General features: G+C 39.2%; 1 protein-coding gene across 1 annotated transcript in view; it reads right to left on the bottom strand.

Annotated features, from left to right (window-relative positions):
* The window catches only part of LIFR (LIF receptor subunit alpha), an 82,434-nt gene that overhangs the window by 11,919 nt on the left and 52,654 nt on the right, over nucleotides 1-17,861 (bottom strand). Inside the window, exons 10-16 of the mRNA XM_055245644.2 lie at nucleotides 17,035-17,180; nucleotides 15,694-15,856; nucleotides 12,596-12,666; nucleotides 9,477-9,690; nucleotides 6,713-6,892; nucleotides 3,287-3,388; nucleotides 2,163-2,330 (exon numbers count right to left, since the gene is read on the bottom strand). Of these exons, the coding sequence (XP_055101619.1) occupies nucleotides 2,163-2,330; nucleotides 3,287-3,388; nucleotides 6,713-6,892; nucleotides 9,477-9,690; nucleotides 12,596-12,666; nucleotides 15,694-15,856; nucleotides 17,035-17,180 (1,044 nt within the window). The remainder of the gene's footprint in view (nucleotides 1-2,162; nucleotides 2,331-3,286; nucleotides 3,389-6,712; nucleotides 6,893-9,476; nucleotides 9,691-12,595; nucleotides 12,667-15,693; nucleotides 15,857-17,034; nucleotides 17,181-17,861) is intronic.

Below are 17,861 nucleotides of genomic sequence, written 5' to 3'. Positions count from 1 at the left end.
TTCTTGTTTTCCCATTGTTATAACTGCTTTTTCTCTCATTTGCTTGATTTTCTATATACCAGTCAATAATTCTTCCCATATCCTCCAATGTACACTCAGTAATTTTCCACGTGGTCAAACACAACAAAATCCCAGCTCCACTTCTTCTCTGCCCTCCCCTCCACCCATCCCTTGCCTCCTGCACTAGACTGGATGCCTTCAGGGCTGCAGCCCTCCTGGAGCTCCCTGCTCTCTCTCCCCTGTGGCTTCCTGGATCGGCCTCACTTCATTTCCTCATTAGGATGCACTCTTCTAGTAGCTTCTTGAGAAAAGCAACATGGGGAAAGTAAATATTTGCAGCCTTGCATGTATAAAATGTCTGCATTTCACTCTCACATTGGTTGACAGACTGGTGGAGTATCGAATTTTAGGTTGAAAATAATTTTCATTCAGTATTTTGAAGAGACTTCTGTGGTACCTTCTAGTATCTGGAGTGTTGCTGGGCTGTCTGTTGCCATTATTATTCCTGATTCCTTGCACATGACCTGCTTGTCTCTGATCATTTCTTTACACGTTAGCTGCTTGGAAAATTCATAATGACATATCTTGGCGTAGATCTTTTTTCTATTTATTTTGCTGTGTATTTAATGAATTATTTGGCTCTATATACAGTAGTCCTCCGTTTCCCTCAGAGAATAATTGTAACAATATACTGTTATAAAAATTATGTAAATATGGTCTCTCTCTTTCTTAAAGTATCTTATTGTACTGAACTCATCTATTTTCAGACTGCGTTTCGCCAGGGGTAACTGAAATGGCAGAAAGCGAAACCATGGAAAGTGAAACCGCGGAGAAGGGGATCTGCTTGTAGTTAGGCCCTTCAGTTCTAAGGAACGTTCTTCAATCGACCCCTCCGTTCAGACCAGATTGATCCTCACCACTCAGCCTCCAAGGCCTGGTCTGGCAGGTACTGGAGAAGTTCCTTCTCAACAATGCCTGACTGCCCACACAGATTTCACAATCCTCCACTCATTTAAGTCATTTGCCCCACTTCCACCCACAAATTTCTGAATCTTCTTGTTCGGTGTTGTTTTGCCTCTTCTGTTCTCTCCTTGTGGCTTTATTAGAGTTTGGGGGTTTTCCCCCTTCTTTATGCTAACTTTAGTGACCAATCTACCATGTCTCACTGGAAATCCAGATGCTACAATTTTAACTGGTTCAAGTGTAAAATTTCCAAGCACGTGAGGCAAGTCACACTAGACTCTGGATGTTTGTGGAATTTGATATTTAGGATGTCCCTCATTCACCAACAACCATGAAGGTTCAGGAAATCCAGAATTTGGGGACGGAAGGGGAGGCACACACTTCCTGCAGGTGCTCTGGGGAGTGACTGAGACAGTGCCCGGCCAGCACTGCCATACCGTGGTGGAGTTCTCTATTTCTCAGACAGGCATTAAATAATTAAAATTATTTCTTTCTGAGGAGAGGTCATCCAGGGAAATGAAAGCTCTCAAACTGAAAAGATGATATGCTTGTGTTATGCAGCTATGAATAAGAAACAACTGATTCTCGGCAGAAATATAATGAAAGGAAAAGCCAGAAATCTGTACAATTTTGTATTTGTAAATCTGAAAATTGTCTAAAGTCTTTGGATGTACACTTGCCAATTTCCAAGGATTGTCTGTACTTTTTAATACATCCCCAATCAAGTCAATTAAGTTTTCCGGCTTATCAAGGACATGGCTAAGATGCTAATAGGCCAATGGTTTTTTGTCAAATTACCACTGAGGATCTGAAGCTAACTGTTTGGATTCCTGAGTTTTTCTCCTCCACTGTTATAAGTACAGGATTTCTTTTTTGGAAGTAAACTTCATGAGATGCCTTGTTATGGATTATGTACAGCTCTAATAAGAGATGGTTTCTGTCCTATGAGGCTTATAATCAACGGCTTCAGAATAAATGATTTAAATGATTTCTGAAAGACTATACATGTCATTTATTACATACTAAAATCTTAAAACTCTTATATTCATAGAATTACTGCCTTTTCATTTCTCTATCTTTCAGAGAGTTTTGAAAACCAGTACTAAACTACTGAGCAAGACTTTCTTTTCCTTTTTTTTCTGTTGTGGTTAATAAGAAACTTCTAAGAAACACTATCCTCATGCTATCAATTTACTTACCTGATTCTAAAACCCTCATCTTAGATGTGTCTCTTTCTCCTTTTCCAAAGTAAAACAAATATCCTCTTAAAAAGCCTCTAAGTTCTTCCACAGGAATGTCTTCCCATTTTACTAATATTGAATCTGCAGAAGTATCCTCAACAGTAAAATTTGGTGCAACAATGGGAGCTGTAAAAGGAAAAAGTCAATTGCTAAAGGGGAGTGTATGAATACAGAGTAATACAGTAATGTTTCCTGAGCTTTCTAGCCTCAAAAATAATTCAACTTGGAATTAAAACTTTATTTAATCATAAACTTTCAGAGAGAGATGATCACAAACGCTTTTTTTGTGAAGCTTACATACTATTAACTATAGACAAAAATATTTTTAGGAACAAAGGCAGAACTTACAATATCACTTTTAGACAAAACACATATCTAGGGAAGCAATCTATGCAAAATCTTTCAGTGGCTATTCAGATAGACTTCATTTGTATTTCCCATCTTTATTGATAGTCCTGAAGAAGTTAATAGTTTTTTAAACTTGTAAAAGTACTAATTAAACATTTTTGACATCCAAGTTCAGACTTAATTTTCTTGAGGATAAGATTAAAATTGTGAAATATAAACATTCAACAAATGATTTCAGAGTAAGCAGGCCCAGTGCAGTGGCTGATGCCTGTAATCCCAGCACTTTAGGAGGCTGAGGTGGAAGGATCGTTTGAGCCCAGGAATTTGAGACCAGCCTGGGCAACACAGTAAAACCTCATCTCTACAAAAAAAAAAAAAAATAATAATAATTAGCTGAGCATGGTGGCATGCACCTGTAGTCCCAGCTACCCAGGAGGCTGAGGTGGGAGAATCACTTGAGCCCAGGAGGTTGAGGCTGAAGTGAGCCATGATCTCGCCACTGCACTCCGCGGTGGGTGACAGAGTAAGACCCTCTCTCAAAAAAAAAAAAAAAAGAGGAAAAGGAGGAGGAGAAGGAGAAAAAAGTAGTAATCAAATACTTTTTAATTTATCAAATTATTTTACCTTCCTTGAATTAAACATCTTATTTTTAGAATTCAATCATACCATTGTTGCCAATTTATAATTTCTCATGTTACCTTGAGCTCTTAAAAATAAGTACCCATTTAACTTACCCAATTCTTCTATATATCCAATCACGGAGCGTAATAATTGATATCCTTGATTTCTGCATCCATACAGGAAAAAATTATATCTTACACCTGGTCGAAACTGATCTATAAGATGAACACATCAGCAAACTTTCATAAATATATTACTATGAATATCTATTTTAGAAACATTAAATTTATAACATACTCTAAAATTTCCAAAGCTAATTTTAAAGATGTTTTCTTATTAAAAAATACATACATAAAGACTAGTAAATATTCGAATGAAAATTGACTAAACAAAAATTAAATTTACTTCTAGTTTAACAAAAAGTTTAGTAATATAAGATGAGATTGCATTGAAGAGAACAACGATGATTTAAGGCTTACATTTTGTTCCTTTTTCCAGGAAGAAATCATCATTGCTTGATTTTTTTTTTTTTTTCTCTGATGGAGTCTTGCTTTGTCGCCCAGGCTGGAGTGCAGGGTCATGATCTTAGCTCACTGCAACTTCCGCCTCCCGGGTTCAAGTGATTCTCCTGCCTCAGCCTCCCGAGTAGCTGGGATTACAGGTGCCCGCCACCGCACCTGGCTAATTTTTGTATTTTTAGTAGAGAAAGGTTTCACCATCTTGGCCAGGTTGGTCTCAAACTCTTGACCTCATGACCCACCCACCTTGGCCTGCCAAAGTGCTGGCAACTGCTTGATTTTAATGAACAAAATGTAAGTCTAAATCAACTTCCTGGGTCAGTTCACTAAGCCATTCATTCGAGGTCCACATCATGCCTCTGTAAATCCCTTCCTTACCTAGTGTTATTTCTGAGTTGGAAAAAGCAAACAAACCCACTCCTCTCTCCTCTTGTTCCAAGAAGCAGAATTATAAGTTGCACTCTGCCTTGAAGCTTCAGTGTTAAAGGAACTGGGTCTTAGAGTTTGTTCCTCTTTATAACATCACCATTAAGTGTCCTTGGGTGAGTTAACTCCACAAGATATAGAAATACTTTGAATTAACTCCACAGGACATAGAGGTACTTCCAATTGAAGTACCTTAACTGAAATTCGAAAGGCTGCTTTTAAATGTCTCCTGAATACAATGCAATGTGTGCAATGTGGGCAACACAGACATGCAGAAAACAAATGTCAAGCATGGAGACACTTGCAGAGTGGTGGGGAAGACAGACAAGCAAGGGTAACCATAACAGTGTGTTATATTAGAGGTATGTATCAGATGCCATGGAATCTTAAGTGAGGGGCCAAATGAGTCTAAAAAGATCAGAAACAGCTACCATAAGGGCCATCTGAATAAGGCCTTGAAGGGCAATTAGATGCTCATCAGTGGTGGTTGAGAAAGAAGATAATGCCGGCAGACACGGAGGGGGATTGGCAGCATATGGCATTGCATTTAATTTGCAGAATGCAATTACTCTGGTGTCATTAAAGCATTAGTTCTCCAATCAAGTGCCCATAAAACACCAGTGGCCTGCAGGCTCCAATGTGAGACAGTAGTCAACTTCTAAAATCATACAACCGAAGAAATACTGAATCAACTTGTCTAAAATGTTAACTTTTCTTCTTGCAATGATTTTCCTTAAACGTTTGTTATGTGCTGGCACGTCCCAAGTAAGTAGTAATGCAACTCAAGCTCAGCCAACTGTGTTTAGTTTTGTAACATTTTTCTTTGGAGAAAGGTATGCTTGAGGTTATGATTTTATACTGCATGTACATCTGTGAATCTGTACCTCTTTTTAAGTTAAAATTATTTATTAACAATATTTTATAGGGCTCTGACACTTAAAAAAAAAAAAGGCTGAGAAGGTTAGAGCATTAGGAACGTACTAAGGTCAAAAGGGAGTGGACAGCTTAATGAGTAGAGAATGGGATGAGAGAGGAATAAAAGGTGTGCCTACTATGTGCCACTTGCTGTTCCAGAAGCTCAGCAGTAAATAAAAGACAATATTCCCAGCCTCTTGAAGCTCTGAATAACTCTGAATTTGAACCCGGGTTCTATCACACACTAATTTTGTGACCTTGGAAAAGGCACCTAACTTCTCCGAGTTTTTGTTTTCTCAAGTTTCGTGTCTTTGTTCAATTGAGTTGGCACAGAAAGTTCTCTTCCCACAATAATCGCGGGGCAGCTTCTCCATATCCTACAGGTCTCAGCTAAAACTTAAATGGGTAGATACTCCATTTATATCCAGTCCAGCCTACCCCAGTCCATCCTGATTATTCTAAAAGCCCAGGTGAGAAAGGACAGACTGGAATCGTGTAAGGCTCATTCAGCACCATGGGAGGGGATGCAAGGGAAGGTGCAGGAAAGAGAAGGGTAGCCTGTGGCTGGGCCCTCGATAAGGGAAGCACACTGTAAGAAAGGACAAAGGGAGCAACTCAGGAAGATCGTTACCACTTCAGCCAATCATACATGTGGAGGAGTCTGGCTGTATTCCAAGTAGAACTGGAAAATAATCTGAACTCATACATAATAATCCAATGAATGGGACCCATCCTCATCATCTGAGAGAGAAACAGTAAGCAAGTAGGAAGTGTTCCCTGAGAGAGAGGTAAGGAGCAGGCTGCTTGCTCTTCTGCACTTCCCTAACATGCAAGGGAGGCAGGAGACAGGAATGATCATGAAGCACCACTACTGACAGGCTACAGGGTCCCGAAATCCCATGGGGACAGGCAGGATACACTCCCATCGTGCCAGGAAAAAAACGATGATATTGGAGAGAGGGCTCTAATTCCTAAGGACAAGGCTGGATTAGCCTGTAGGTTATTAAACACTCTTCTGTGGAAAAACTTCTCAGGCTGCATCCCATCAAGGGCCACTCACCTGCAGCTCACAAGCTCCTGAGCATCAGGCTCATGGAACGCAAGGCCTCCCACCCACACTGCGCTCAGTCCGGCCGATGCCCCCTTGCCCTGCATCAGGGAAAGTGGTAAGGGGTTCACGGCCTTTGTGCTCAGTCTCTCCCTAACCTCGGTAACCTGGGCCCTGGGCAAACAAGGCAAAGGCCCTTGTGTGAGACCAGGCTACAGTTCTGTAGTTTTCTTTTTTCATGAACATTTATTTATCCATGTTGCTAAATTTTCCACATAATTTTTAATGTTACTTAACATTCCGTTTTATAGGTATACCATCATTTACTCATTCCCTTATTTGCTATTTGGGTTTTTATTTTTTCACAATTATCAATAATACTGTTGTGAACATTCTTAGATTAAATCTGTGTTGTTCTCTGATTATTTCTAAGAATAAATTTCTAGACGAGTAATTACCAGATCAAAGGGTTTGGATCCTTCCACGTGCTGCCACAACTACCCTCCCAGGAGAATCAAACCTATTTACACCCACCCAGCAGTAAAGAGAATCACTTCACTGCACCCAGTCTTACGTGTTGCCTTTTAAAAATATTTTGTAGAACTTAATTGAGAGACACTAATTCATCTTACCAGATTCGATTACAGTTTCAGTGCTGTTTGATGGAACTTTTCTCCAGTCCATAAGGCATGGTTCCAACCGAGATGAGTTACACCACTTAATGACGTAGTCGCAAGTCATGTTGGGGTCGTAATGCCAGGTGAGGAGAATCCCCTTTCCCATCCCAACAACTTGTTCTATTTTGAGATCATCTTCAATAAGAAAGGAGGATATTTTACTGGCATTAAAAACAATAAGGTAAGGCAAACCTCATAAAAATGGACATGAGTTAGAAAAATCACTTCACTGCGAAGAAATTATAAAATAGTGTTCAAACTAGATAAACCTTTAGCAAAGATTAGAAGTGTTGCTCTGTTATTTTTATTTTAACAACTGTAGCACTTACCTGTATACATAGATTAACATAGCAGCTGAAAGAAAGTGATTTTTAAAAAGCGCCTAGGATCAGGTAGTGACATACTGGGGCTAGGACCTCAAGATCAAGGCCCAGGAAGGATGCAGCTAAGGACATTGGCTGGGACAGAGTGGGAGACGGGAGACTGGGGAGGGGAGAGCGGACAGTCTGAGGCCCTCCTGTCATCACTCACTATGAATGCATGCAGAGAACAGGCGGGGCCCTGCACAGTGCGCAGAGTAGGTACACAACAAACTTGTGGAAACAGTAGATGAACCAGCCCCCTCTCTTTCTTTCAAGGAAGACTGCAGCCCCAGAGCTGGGCTGAAGGGGTTGTCTGGCTGACCAGGGGTAGGGTGGGGGCAAGGGAGAAAGCTGTGGAGACACCCAGAGGCTATGAGGTGGGATGGCCAGTGTGGGCACCGAGATGGAGAAGCCTGCACAGCATCCTAGGAGATACCAAGGGACAAGGGGCAAAGGCTGAGGGCAGAAGACAGGAGCAGAGGCCCTGGCAAGGTTTTGTTTCCCTGTCTTGCCAGATCTTGGCCTAGGGAAGAAGTGGAACCCAGGGCTGGGGGTGAAGAATTGGGGTGGGAGATAGGGCAGTGTGGTCAAAAGGGAGAAGAAAATTTCCCACTGTAACAGGAGAAAAGTAGATTTTATAACTGATTTGTATTTAAGGGTTCAGTAAAAACAAACATAGAAAGGTTTTTTATTATTTCTAAGAATAAATTTTTAGACAAGTAATTGTCTCAGGAGCCAGATGCTCAGGAGCCTGAGAACTGCAGGTGAGCGGCCCCTGACGGGGTGCAGCCACGGCAGAGTACTTCATCACCCACAGGCTACAGAGAGGGTTCAGTAAAGCCAACACAGACATTACCCACTGTAACAGGAGAAAGTAATAGCTGTAACTGATTTATATTTAAGGGTTCAGTAAAAACAAACATAGAAAAGTTTTTTGAACAAAATGTACGTTCATAAAGCAACTAATACTAAACGCAAGACAACAATTTGGCTTAGAATAGAGAACACTTTGGACCTAACAGCTTTTTTTGCTCAACGTGATTAAAAAGCCACAGTGTAAACCTGAGTTGAGGCTGCAGAGCCTCCCTCCACTCGGGAAATCCTCAAGGAATGAGGATTTGTTCTGAGGCTTCAGAAAGTGTCTGAAAGCTGATGACAGAACTGCTGGTTCTATAAATTACCATTTTCTAAGGGATACACAGAAAAGGTAGAATTATGTTTCCTGAATTAAAAGACAACATAGCTATTGCCTAGCATTGTGAGAGCAATGAAATATATAATCTAAATCAGTATGTTATCTTCTTATGGATGTTGACATTTCTGTCTCCTTCATTTTTTATTTTGTTATTTTTGCCAGGCCAAAACGAAGAAGCCATTATTAAGCCCCACCTCCCAGCACCTGCCACAACCCCTGGGCATCTCCAGCAGCACTGCTGCCTGGGGTTTGTATCTCTGAAATGCACTTTGTTTTCCCCCTTCCTTCCTCTTAATTCTCCTATGACTGACTCAAAGAACAAAGAAGCAGTCAAGTAACAATGAGAAATGGCCTCAAACTGGAGTTGGAAAGCTACTTAGAGGACCCTAACTGGACCAATTTTTCTTCCTCTAGGAGCTGTGGTTATAGAAAGGTGCTCCCATATCGGGGCAAGGGAGCAAAGGTGGGTAGACAGAAAATGACTGGAGCACAGAGGTCAGTGGAAGACAAGGTAGAAGTGGCCATTTAAAGCTCGTAACTCTCAAAGTTGTCAAGGTAGAAGCTGGGAAGAATGTATTAATCACTGGACATCTGTAAAATTTAAAGAAAGGCACTAAATTTAAAAAATTACACCACAGTTGTTTTTCTAAAGCCTATATTGAAGATAGAATTTATACCTTAAGAAGACTTTTTTTAATCAATAAAGAATTTCTATTAATAAGGAATTTCTTATCAAAAAAGATACTAACTAAAATAAGCGTTTTTTTTCTCCTGCCCAACAATTTGGAAAACAGCCTAGCTGATCTAAAATAAACTTTCCTAGTCTTGGGGAAGTGCCTTGGAGAAGTGTCTGAATGTGATTTGAATAAACTGTTAAAATATTTCTTCCTGAAAGTACTATCCACCACTGTACCTCTCCAATATTATCCACTATAGTTACTGAGTACAGTAATGATTGTATCCATCAGTGCACATGCTTCAAGTCAATACTAATGGCTTCTTTCTCAATGAACCATAGACATCAATCTGCTCATTCTGCCTTCTATGTCAGCAGCAACAAGGTATACGAGAAGAATGCTGACATGACAAAAGAGCAAGTAACATCAGATATTTCTCACTTTAGTTTCCCGTTCTTATATACTAAACCATCTCAAGCACTCACCATTTGGAATTTCCATACTCGCTATTTTGGAAGGTGGTGATGAGCCCACAGAATTTTTAGCTACCACGCTGATGATGTAATCATTCTTATCAAGTCGTATCTCTGCTTTGTGCTGAGGATCAGGGATTTCAGAAAGGGACTGTGTTTCCTCATCTGATGAACATGATACATTGTAGGAAAGTATTTTTCCGTTAGCTTCATTAATGGGTAAAGGCTATGAAAAAACAGACAAACTGTTATAAAACCCTGCAAAACGTGACTGTGACTAGGCAAGGTAATTGGGTTTAAACTGGACGCTATATTAACAATAACAAGGTTGGCCAGGCATGGTGACTCACGCTTGTAATTCCAGCACTTAGAGAGGCCGAGGCAGGTGGATCACTTGAAGTCAGGAGTTCGAGACCAGCCTGGCCAACATGGTGAAACCCTGTCTCTCCCCAAAATACTAAAATTAACCAGGTGTGGTGGTGAGCGCCTGTAATCCCAGCTACTTGGGAGGCTGAGGCAGGACAATCACTTGAACCCAGGAGGTGAAGGTTGCAGTGAGCCAAGATCATGCCACTGTAATCCAATCTGGGCAACAGAGCGAGACTCCATCTCGAAAATAAAAAACAACTAGTTACAAGGTAATATCAGAAAAGATGAAGCTGGCCAAGTGCGCCTATAATCCCAGCACTTTGGGAGGCCAAGGCAGGCGGATCATGAGGTCAGGAGTTCGAGACCAGCCTGATAAACATGATGAAACCCTGTCTCTACTAAAAATACAAAAATTAGCCAGGCATGGTGGCGCCTCAGGAGGCTGAGGCAGGAGCATCACTTGAACCTGGGAGGTGGAGGTTGCAGTGAGCTGAGATCGTGCCACTGCACTCCAGACTGGCTAAAAGAGCGAGACTCCGTCTCAACAACAACAACAAAAAAAATGAATCTCTCAACAGTGTGAAACACAGATTTAAAATCCACTGGGAGCAGGGTAAATCAGGAAAGAGACACTGAAGAAAAACTATACTTGCTATAAGCAATAAGAGTACACAAAAATTTAAAAATTAAGTGAATAAAAAACAATATTTACCTCCACATTTTTCAGGAGCAAAACTTTTAAAACTATCCAGAAGCACTGCTCTACTTAGCAACAAACAAAATATTTTAAAAAATAGCATCATGGGTTTTTTCCTAAACATTTGTTTTCTCATTTTAAAGTATTAGATGCCCACTATAGACAATTTGGAAAATATACAGAAGTTGAAACAAGTAAACATCTCCCATATTCCCACCTCTTAAGTATTCTTTCATTTTGATATTTCTTTCAAGTTGTTTTTCTAGGTATAGATTTTTTATTAACATTGTTTTAATCATATTACACCATTTTACTTTTTACTTTCCCATAATATACACTAATATACACTTGTCCATAATAGTTATATACATTTTCATGGTTTTATGTCTCATGTAGCATTTTTACCAGTGTACTTGAATATACCTTAAATAAATGAAATTTAAGTTGTTCCTAATTTTTCACAATACTAAAACAAATATTTTGGTGAACTTTTTTGTGCCACGTTTTTTTCTTTTTCATAGAAATTTTTAATATGAATTTCTAAAAGTGAACTTACCATATAAAAAGAAATGAACATTCGAACCTCTTCATTTATACTGAACTGCTTTTCACAACAACTGCCTTAATTTATACACCAATGTATGGGGCTCTCTGGTCGAGACTGAGGATGAGGTAGTACTGCTAAACACTCCGCTTCAGCAGAGGTCTCTGTGATGCTCCAAATGGCCTGCTCTAAGGGGCAGGCTTTAGTCCTAAGACTTACGGGCTTCTTGGGATACTCCAGACCACACACTGTTTGAAATGTCCTCCTTCCCCAGCTTCTCTACTTCTATTTTCTTCGTTGTTCCTGCCCCTCTAAACCTTCCCCATCTCCTCTGCTGGTTCCTCCTCCTCTGCTGGTTCTATGCATGCTGCTGTCACCTGGGCTCCATCCCTGGCCCACTTTTCACCTTGCGTCTTCAAGTGATCCCATTTATATGCTACTCAAAGCTGTTTTCAGTGCCAACCTCTCCCCTGAGCTCCAGAGCCTTACATATATCAAACTGCCTACTGAATTCTACTCATGACATCCCAGTGGCATACCTTTTGAAAACTCACTATGACCAAAACAACATAATTTTCTACCCGAACACACTCTGACTTGGCAAATGGCAGCACCATCAGCACAGGTAATGAAGTTAGCATCTAAATCATTTCAATGTTTTTAGTCTTAAGTCTTCGTCTAGTTTGAACAATATTCCAAACTTTCCTATATTGAAGTAAATTGTATAATCATTGCTATATTATCATGAAATCTGACAGGCAACTGAGAGTAGCCAGGGGATTTTCTAATCGAGTGGATGTAACAGTCAAATACAATCTCAAAGCAATGGAACTCACATTGAACCTGCATGTACACTTCACTTTACTCAAAGCTGTATCGATGTCAAAAGTTTTTTTAAATAAAATTATGTTTTACTTTCCATAACAAAATTCACTATTTAAAAGAGGATTATGACTGCTTGTGTAAAATCTAATATAGAAAACAACTGTTCATGTTTTTGATATTCATAAAATACTTAAAAGTATAGCAACAAAAAATGTTCCAGCAGAGAAAACTTAGTAAAATACGCAATTCATATTTCATCTAAATATTTTACAAAATCATACAAAACTTTATAACTTGCATGTTATAATGCAATTTATTGAAGGGAAATAAATTACACATGAAATACATAAAAATTTACTTTCCTATTAATAGAAGAAAAATATAACAAACACTTAGGATTCTAACCTATAGATTTCGACTGAAGTGAGGGAGATGGAATTCATGAAATCTTCAGGTCCTTTACAGGGCTTATCAAACTCGAGAAGGCTCAGATCTGACACAGGAGATCCTCAAATGACTGTGGGGAGTTAGGAGTGACGAGGAATTTGGGGGGTTTGGAACCAGGTTAGATTCTCACCAATATTGCAACAAAAGCCAGTCTGGGAAGTTTCAGCCCCTTGATAACCCAAGTACCATGTGTAAGTTAAACGGTTTAGCAAAGTAATGTAAATGTTCACAGAAAAATTAGATATTTACCTTCCAATAGATTATTAAATTTTTTCCATCAGAACTCCACTCTCTCCAAGTATCAGGCCCCTTTGAAGGAACTAAAAAGGAGATTTTAAAGTTAATATCTAGGATATTTGGAATTCTAGGATATTTGGAATTCTCAATAAAATGTGAAGCAGTTCAGTGGCTTCCACTTAGAAAATGAAGCAATGGAAAATCTAAGCTCTCAACAACTTTTGCAAAACACACAGCCCCTTCGAATGGGTGAAAATCTATCTGCAGGCCGGCTGTACTGGTTCCCTGCGTTCCCCTCTGCCTCACATCCTCTCACTCCCTCCTTACTTGGCCACACACTGGCTTCCTGGCTGTCCCTCAGATATGCCAAAGACACACCTGCCTCAGGCTCTCTGCATCTTCTGTGTCCTCTCTTCCTCTGCCTACAACTCTCTTCTCCTAGATAAAACAATATGGCATCCTCATCTTTGTATCTCAGCTTGAGTATTACCTTATTAGTGAGGTCTTTTCTAACTACCCTATTTAAAACTGCCATTCCCTTCACCCCCCCTTATCCCTCAGCCTTTATTCCTATCACTTCCTCTCCTCTGTGGCATTTGTCACCACCTGATAAACTGATGTGTCTGTGTCTTTGTGTGTGTGTGTGTACATACATACATACATATAGATGTGTATATATATAAATTTATTTCTAGTCCTGGATCCTACAAACTCCATATGCCAAGATCTCTGTTTTATCTGCTGCTATATCCCTGCTAACTAGAACAATTTCAGACATATACAGGTTGAGTATCCCTTATCCGAAATGCTTGGAGCAAAAATGTTTCAGATTTTGGATTTTTTCTAATTGTAGAATATTTGCATATACATAATGAAATATCTTGGAGGATGGGATCCAAGAACACATAAAATTCATTTGTGTTTTACATACACCTTATACACACAGCCTGAAGGTAATTTCATACAATATTTTAAATAATTCTGTGCATGAAACAAATTTGTGTTAAGTACTTAAGGGTGGAATTTTCCATTTGTGGCATCTTGGTGGTGCTCAAAAAGTTTTGGATCTTGGAGCATTTCAGGTTTTCAGATTACGTATGTTCAACCTGTAATGCATACTCAGTAAATATTTGTTGAGTAAATTGATGCCTTCATCTTAATGAGGTGCAAATAAGATGTTTCCTCTTTCAGACAACAGCTCATTAACTGAAGGCAAAAACTCCTATAGTGGCTAGTCTCCAAAATGACCAATAATCCCCATGTGTGTGGTGCCCTCCCACATTGCATCGGGGTTGGCCTGTGTGACCAACAGTGTACAGTAGACATAATGGTATGTTACTTCTGATTTTAGAGCATAAAAGATACTGTTCGGCCACTGGCTCTGGGAGGAACTGGCTGCCATGTCATGAGCACACTTAAGCAGGTCTAGAGAGAGGCCCACAAGGTGAAGAACTGAGGCCTCCTGCCTTTAGCCACATGAGTGAACCATCTTGAAAGTGGATCCTCTAGCCCCAGTCAAGCCTGCAGTCCCCACCCACATTCCTGACTGCAGCCTCATGAAAGACTCCAAGTCAGAGATATCCAGCTAAGCTGCTCCTGGATTTTTGACCCATAGAAATGGTAAGATAATAAACATGTGCTGTGTTAAGCCACTGAATTTTAGGGTAATTTGTTGCACAGCAATAGATAACTCGTATCCTCCCTCTCTGTACTCATGCATAACTTTCACTTTTGATGATACAAGTAATTCTTACACATGTCGCAAAATGCCCTCATCTCTATTCTTCACATCTCTTCATGTGGAGAGGCAAAAATCTAGATTGACATCTATCATTTATTTGTTTTGCTATTTCTTAATTTTTTGGAGGAAGTATTACATCTCCTGTACTGCATAATATAAATAAAGCTCTTGCTGTCTTTTGTTAAATGATTCCTAAAAATTAAACCTATTTCGGCCGGGCACAGTGGCTCACATCTGTAATCCCAGTACTTTGGGAGGCCGAGGCAGGCACATCACAACATCAGGAGTTCGAGACCAGCCTGACCAACATGGTGAAACCCCATCTCTATTAAAAATACAAAAATTAGCCGGGCGTGGTGGCGGGCCCCTGCAATCCCAGCTACTCGGGAGGCTGAGGCAGGAGAATCGCTTGAACATGGGAGGCGGACGTTGCAGTGAGCCGAGATCGCGCCATTGCACTCCAGCCTGGGCGACAGAGTGAGACTCTGTCTCAAAAAAATAAAAAATTAAACCTATTTGTAAGTTTTTTGTTTGTTTGTTTTTTTACACCTGACATCTGGTTATTCGAGGACAGAATATCATTGTCTTTGGAAATTATCATATTTAGAAAACCAGTTACCTGATTTTATACCTATCTTGACCTAGGTATACTACAGAAACTGAAGTTCAAGACCTTTTAGCCACATCATTTCTCAGGTCTAGGTCACAAATAAAAACTAACAAATTCTCTTTTTTAGTATTTTTTTTTTTAAAAGGCCAATGAGTTAAAAGCATAATTAAAATTCCAAGCAGAAGAGAAAGGAATATCTATAATATGGTGGCAATCATATTATAGATAGAGGAGCCCTGTCCTTTCACATAATTTATGCCAATCATTTTTCTACACTATGACAAAACTTCAAAAACTATCATTTAAAATATCCGTGATATTTTATTAGCAGGTATTACATAATTTATCTAAACATTCCCTCACTTTTAAGGACTCTGATAACATTTTTTTTTTTTATTTTGAGATGGAGTTTCGCTCTTGTTGCCCAGGCTGGAGTGCAATGGCGCAATCTTGGCTCACTGCAACTTCTGCCTCCCAGGTTCAAGCGATTCGCTCCTGTCTCAGCCTCCGGAGTAGCTAGGGTTACAGGCATGCACCACCACGCCCAGCTAATTTTGTATTTTTAGTAGAGACGGGGTTTCTCCATATTGGTCAGGCTGGTCTCAAACTCCCAACCTCAGGTGATCCACCCACCTCGGCCTCCCAAAGTGCTGGGATTACAGGCATGACCCACTGCACCCGGCCAACATCTTTTTAAAGAAGTTGTAAAACTTCAGGACACACAGTAATTATTAGCCATACATCACTTAGTTAACTTACTGGCTTCTGTGGTTAAATGTTGTTTTTTATTGCTCCATTTGCTCCATTTCCAGAAAGTTTCAGTAGAACAACGAATCCGAAAAGTATACAGAGTGTATGGATTTAACTTGTCCAGAGCAACAAGATAACTTGAATTTTCTACTCCTTTGATGGTGACATTCCGCTATTGGAAAACAAATAAATATGTATCTATGTATATATTGTGTGTATGAATACATATATATATAAATATACACATACATACACTTTTTTTTTGGTAAGAAAGCCTTCACATTTGTAACACAAACCAACGGAATGTCAATGAGCTTGTATATATAACACCCAAAGCAGTTTATCCATTGTAATATTTTAATTCTTATATACCTGCGAAGCCAATGAAATTATGCCCTATAATAGTAATAAAAAATTGGGTTGTCTTTTTAATCCAAATACTTGCGCTAAGTAATAATGGTCAATTAAATTATCTAAAGGATTATATAATTTTGATAATCAGTCAAAGGGCTAATGGTGATGCAATAAACCTTAACATGATTTATAATTTGAGATGACTGTGAGGAATAAACGTATTATTTGGATGATATTTGGAAGTTTCTTGGAGGCAGGCATTACCTTTTGTGCATCTTTGTTAATATGACACTTAGAACTTCTACTATGATGCTAAACATGTAGCAAATATTCAACAAATACTTCCTTAAACTAAGTAAATATAGTTAAAATGAAACAATTCTAAACAAATTTGAAGACCTGCCTGTCTCTCAAAAGCCTCTGAACTCCCCAAAACATTACAAAGAAGCTTTTCAGGTTTTATTTTACAGTTGTGACTGATTTTCTAGACATCGGTAAATTTCCAAATGAATAGTTAAGTACACCTCATTTATTTTAGACTTACCACAAATTACAACATAGTATAAAAGTCAACCTAAATATTTAAAATGTATTAAAAAGTCACGTTGTGACTTATAAGTACCAATTACAGCTTCTTCCCACTGCCACACTTCACAGTTTTAAAAAATCACTTCTGCTGTCTGGTGCCAATTCATCCATTAATGATGCTAAAGGTTACAGCAAAAACTACTCATTCATTCACAAATTTACTGAGCACCAGCTATGTGCCAGGTACTATACTGCATCTGGGAACATTCTGAGGAGTGAAAGTCAAATTTACAATTGTTTTTCAAATGATACAATGCTGTTATTACATGGATACTAATGTCTTTCTTGGTTCTTAGTAAATCTCTATAATAAATAATCTGAGAGCTTAGGCATATCAATTTGCTTAATTCTTTTTGAGAACTGTTTTATCCAAAATAATCACAAAGGAAGTCTTTAGGAGAATCTTACCTGCTCTTGTACTGAATTAGATTTCTTAATTTCAATTTGACATAAAAAATTAATCTTTGCAAAGTTGCCTGGTAAATGCCAAGAAAGTTTAACAGCTGTTGAATTAATATCCTTCACTTTGAATGAAGTAGGAGTATGGGGATAAACTGCAAATATAATTTTTAAAGATTACTTTAAACACTTATTTAAAGGGGAAAACTATCTTCTAATATGACAGATGAGAAGAAAACATAAAAAACAAGGAGGCACATTAGTGCTGACCAACAACATCCTACCCAGTATTTGTGGAATCGACAAACCTGCTTTCTACTACTGACATCTTGCCAACATTTTTAAATAATCAATCATGCTCAAAGCTCTTAAATTAGTGTCAGGAATACTCAAAGGTAGTAAGATCACAGTATCTACCTTTCAGGAACTTCTTTTTTTTTTTTTTTTTTTTGAGACGGAGTCTCGCTCTGTCACCCAGGCTGGAGTGCAGTGGCGCAGTCTCGGCTCACTGCAAGCTCCGCCTCCTGGGTTCACGCCATTCTCCTGACTCAGCCTCTCCGAGTAGCTGGGACTACAGGCGCCCGCCACCACGCCCGGCTAATTTTTTTTGTATTTTTAGTAGAGACGGGGTTTCACCGTGGTCTCGATCTCCTGACCTCGTGATCCGCCCGCCTCGGCCTCCCAAAGTGCTGGGATTACAAGCGTGAGCCACCGCGCCCGGCCTGGAACTTCTAATTTACTTGGGGAATGACTAAAAAAAAAAAAAGAAAAAAGAAAGATAATAAGAATATAAATGCTAAGTTCTAAATGAATGATACAGATACTAACCACTACGT

The sequence above is a fragment of the Symphalangus syndactylus genome, chromosome 16 (assembly GCF_028878055.3).
Source record: "Symphalangus syndactylus isolate Jambi chromosome 16, NHGRI_mSymSyn1-v2.1_pri, whole genome shotgun sequence".
NCBI classification, from domain to species: Eukaryota; Metazoa; Chordata; class Mammalia; order Primates; family Hylobatidae; genus Symphalangus; species Symphalangus syndactylus.
This window is presented reverse-complemented; position numbering and strand designations above follow the sequence as displayed.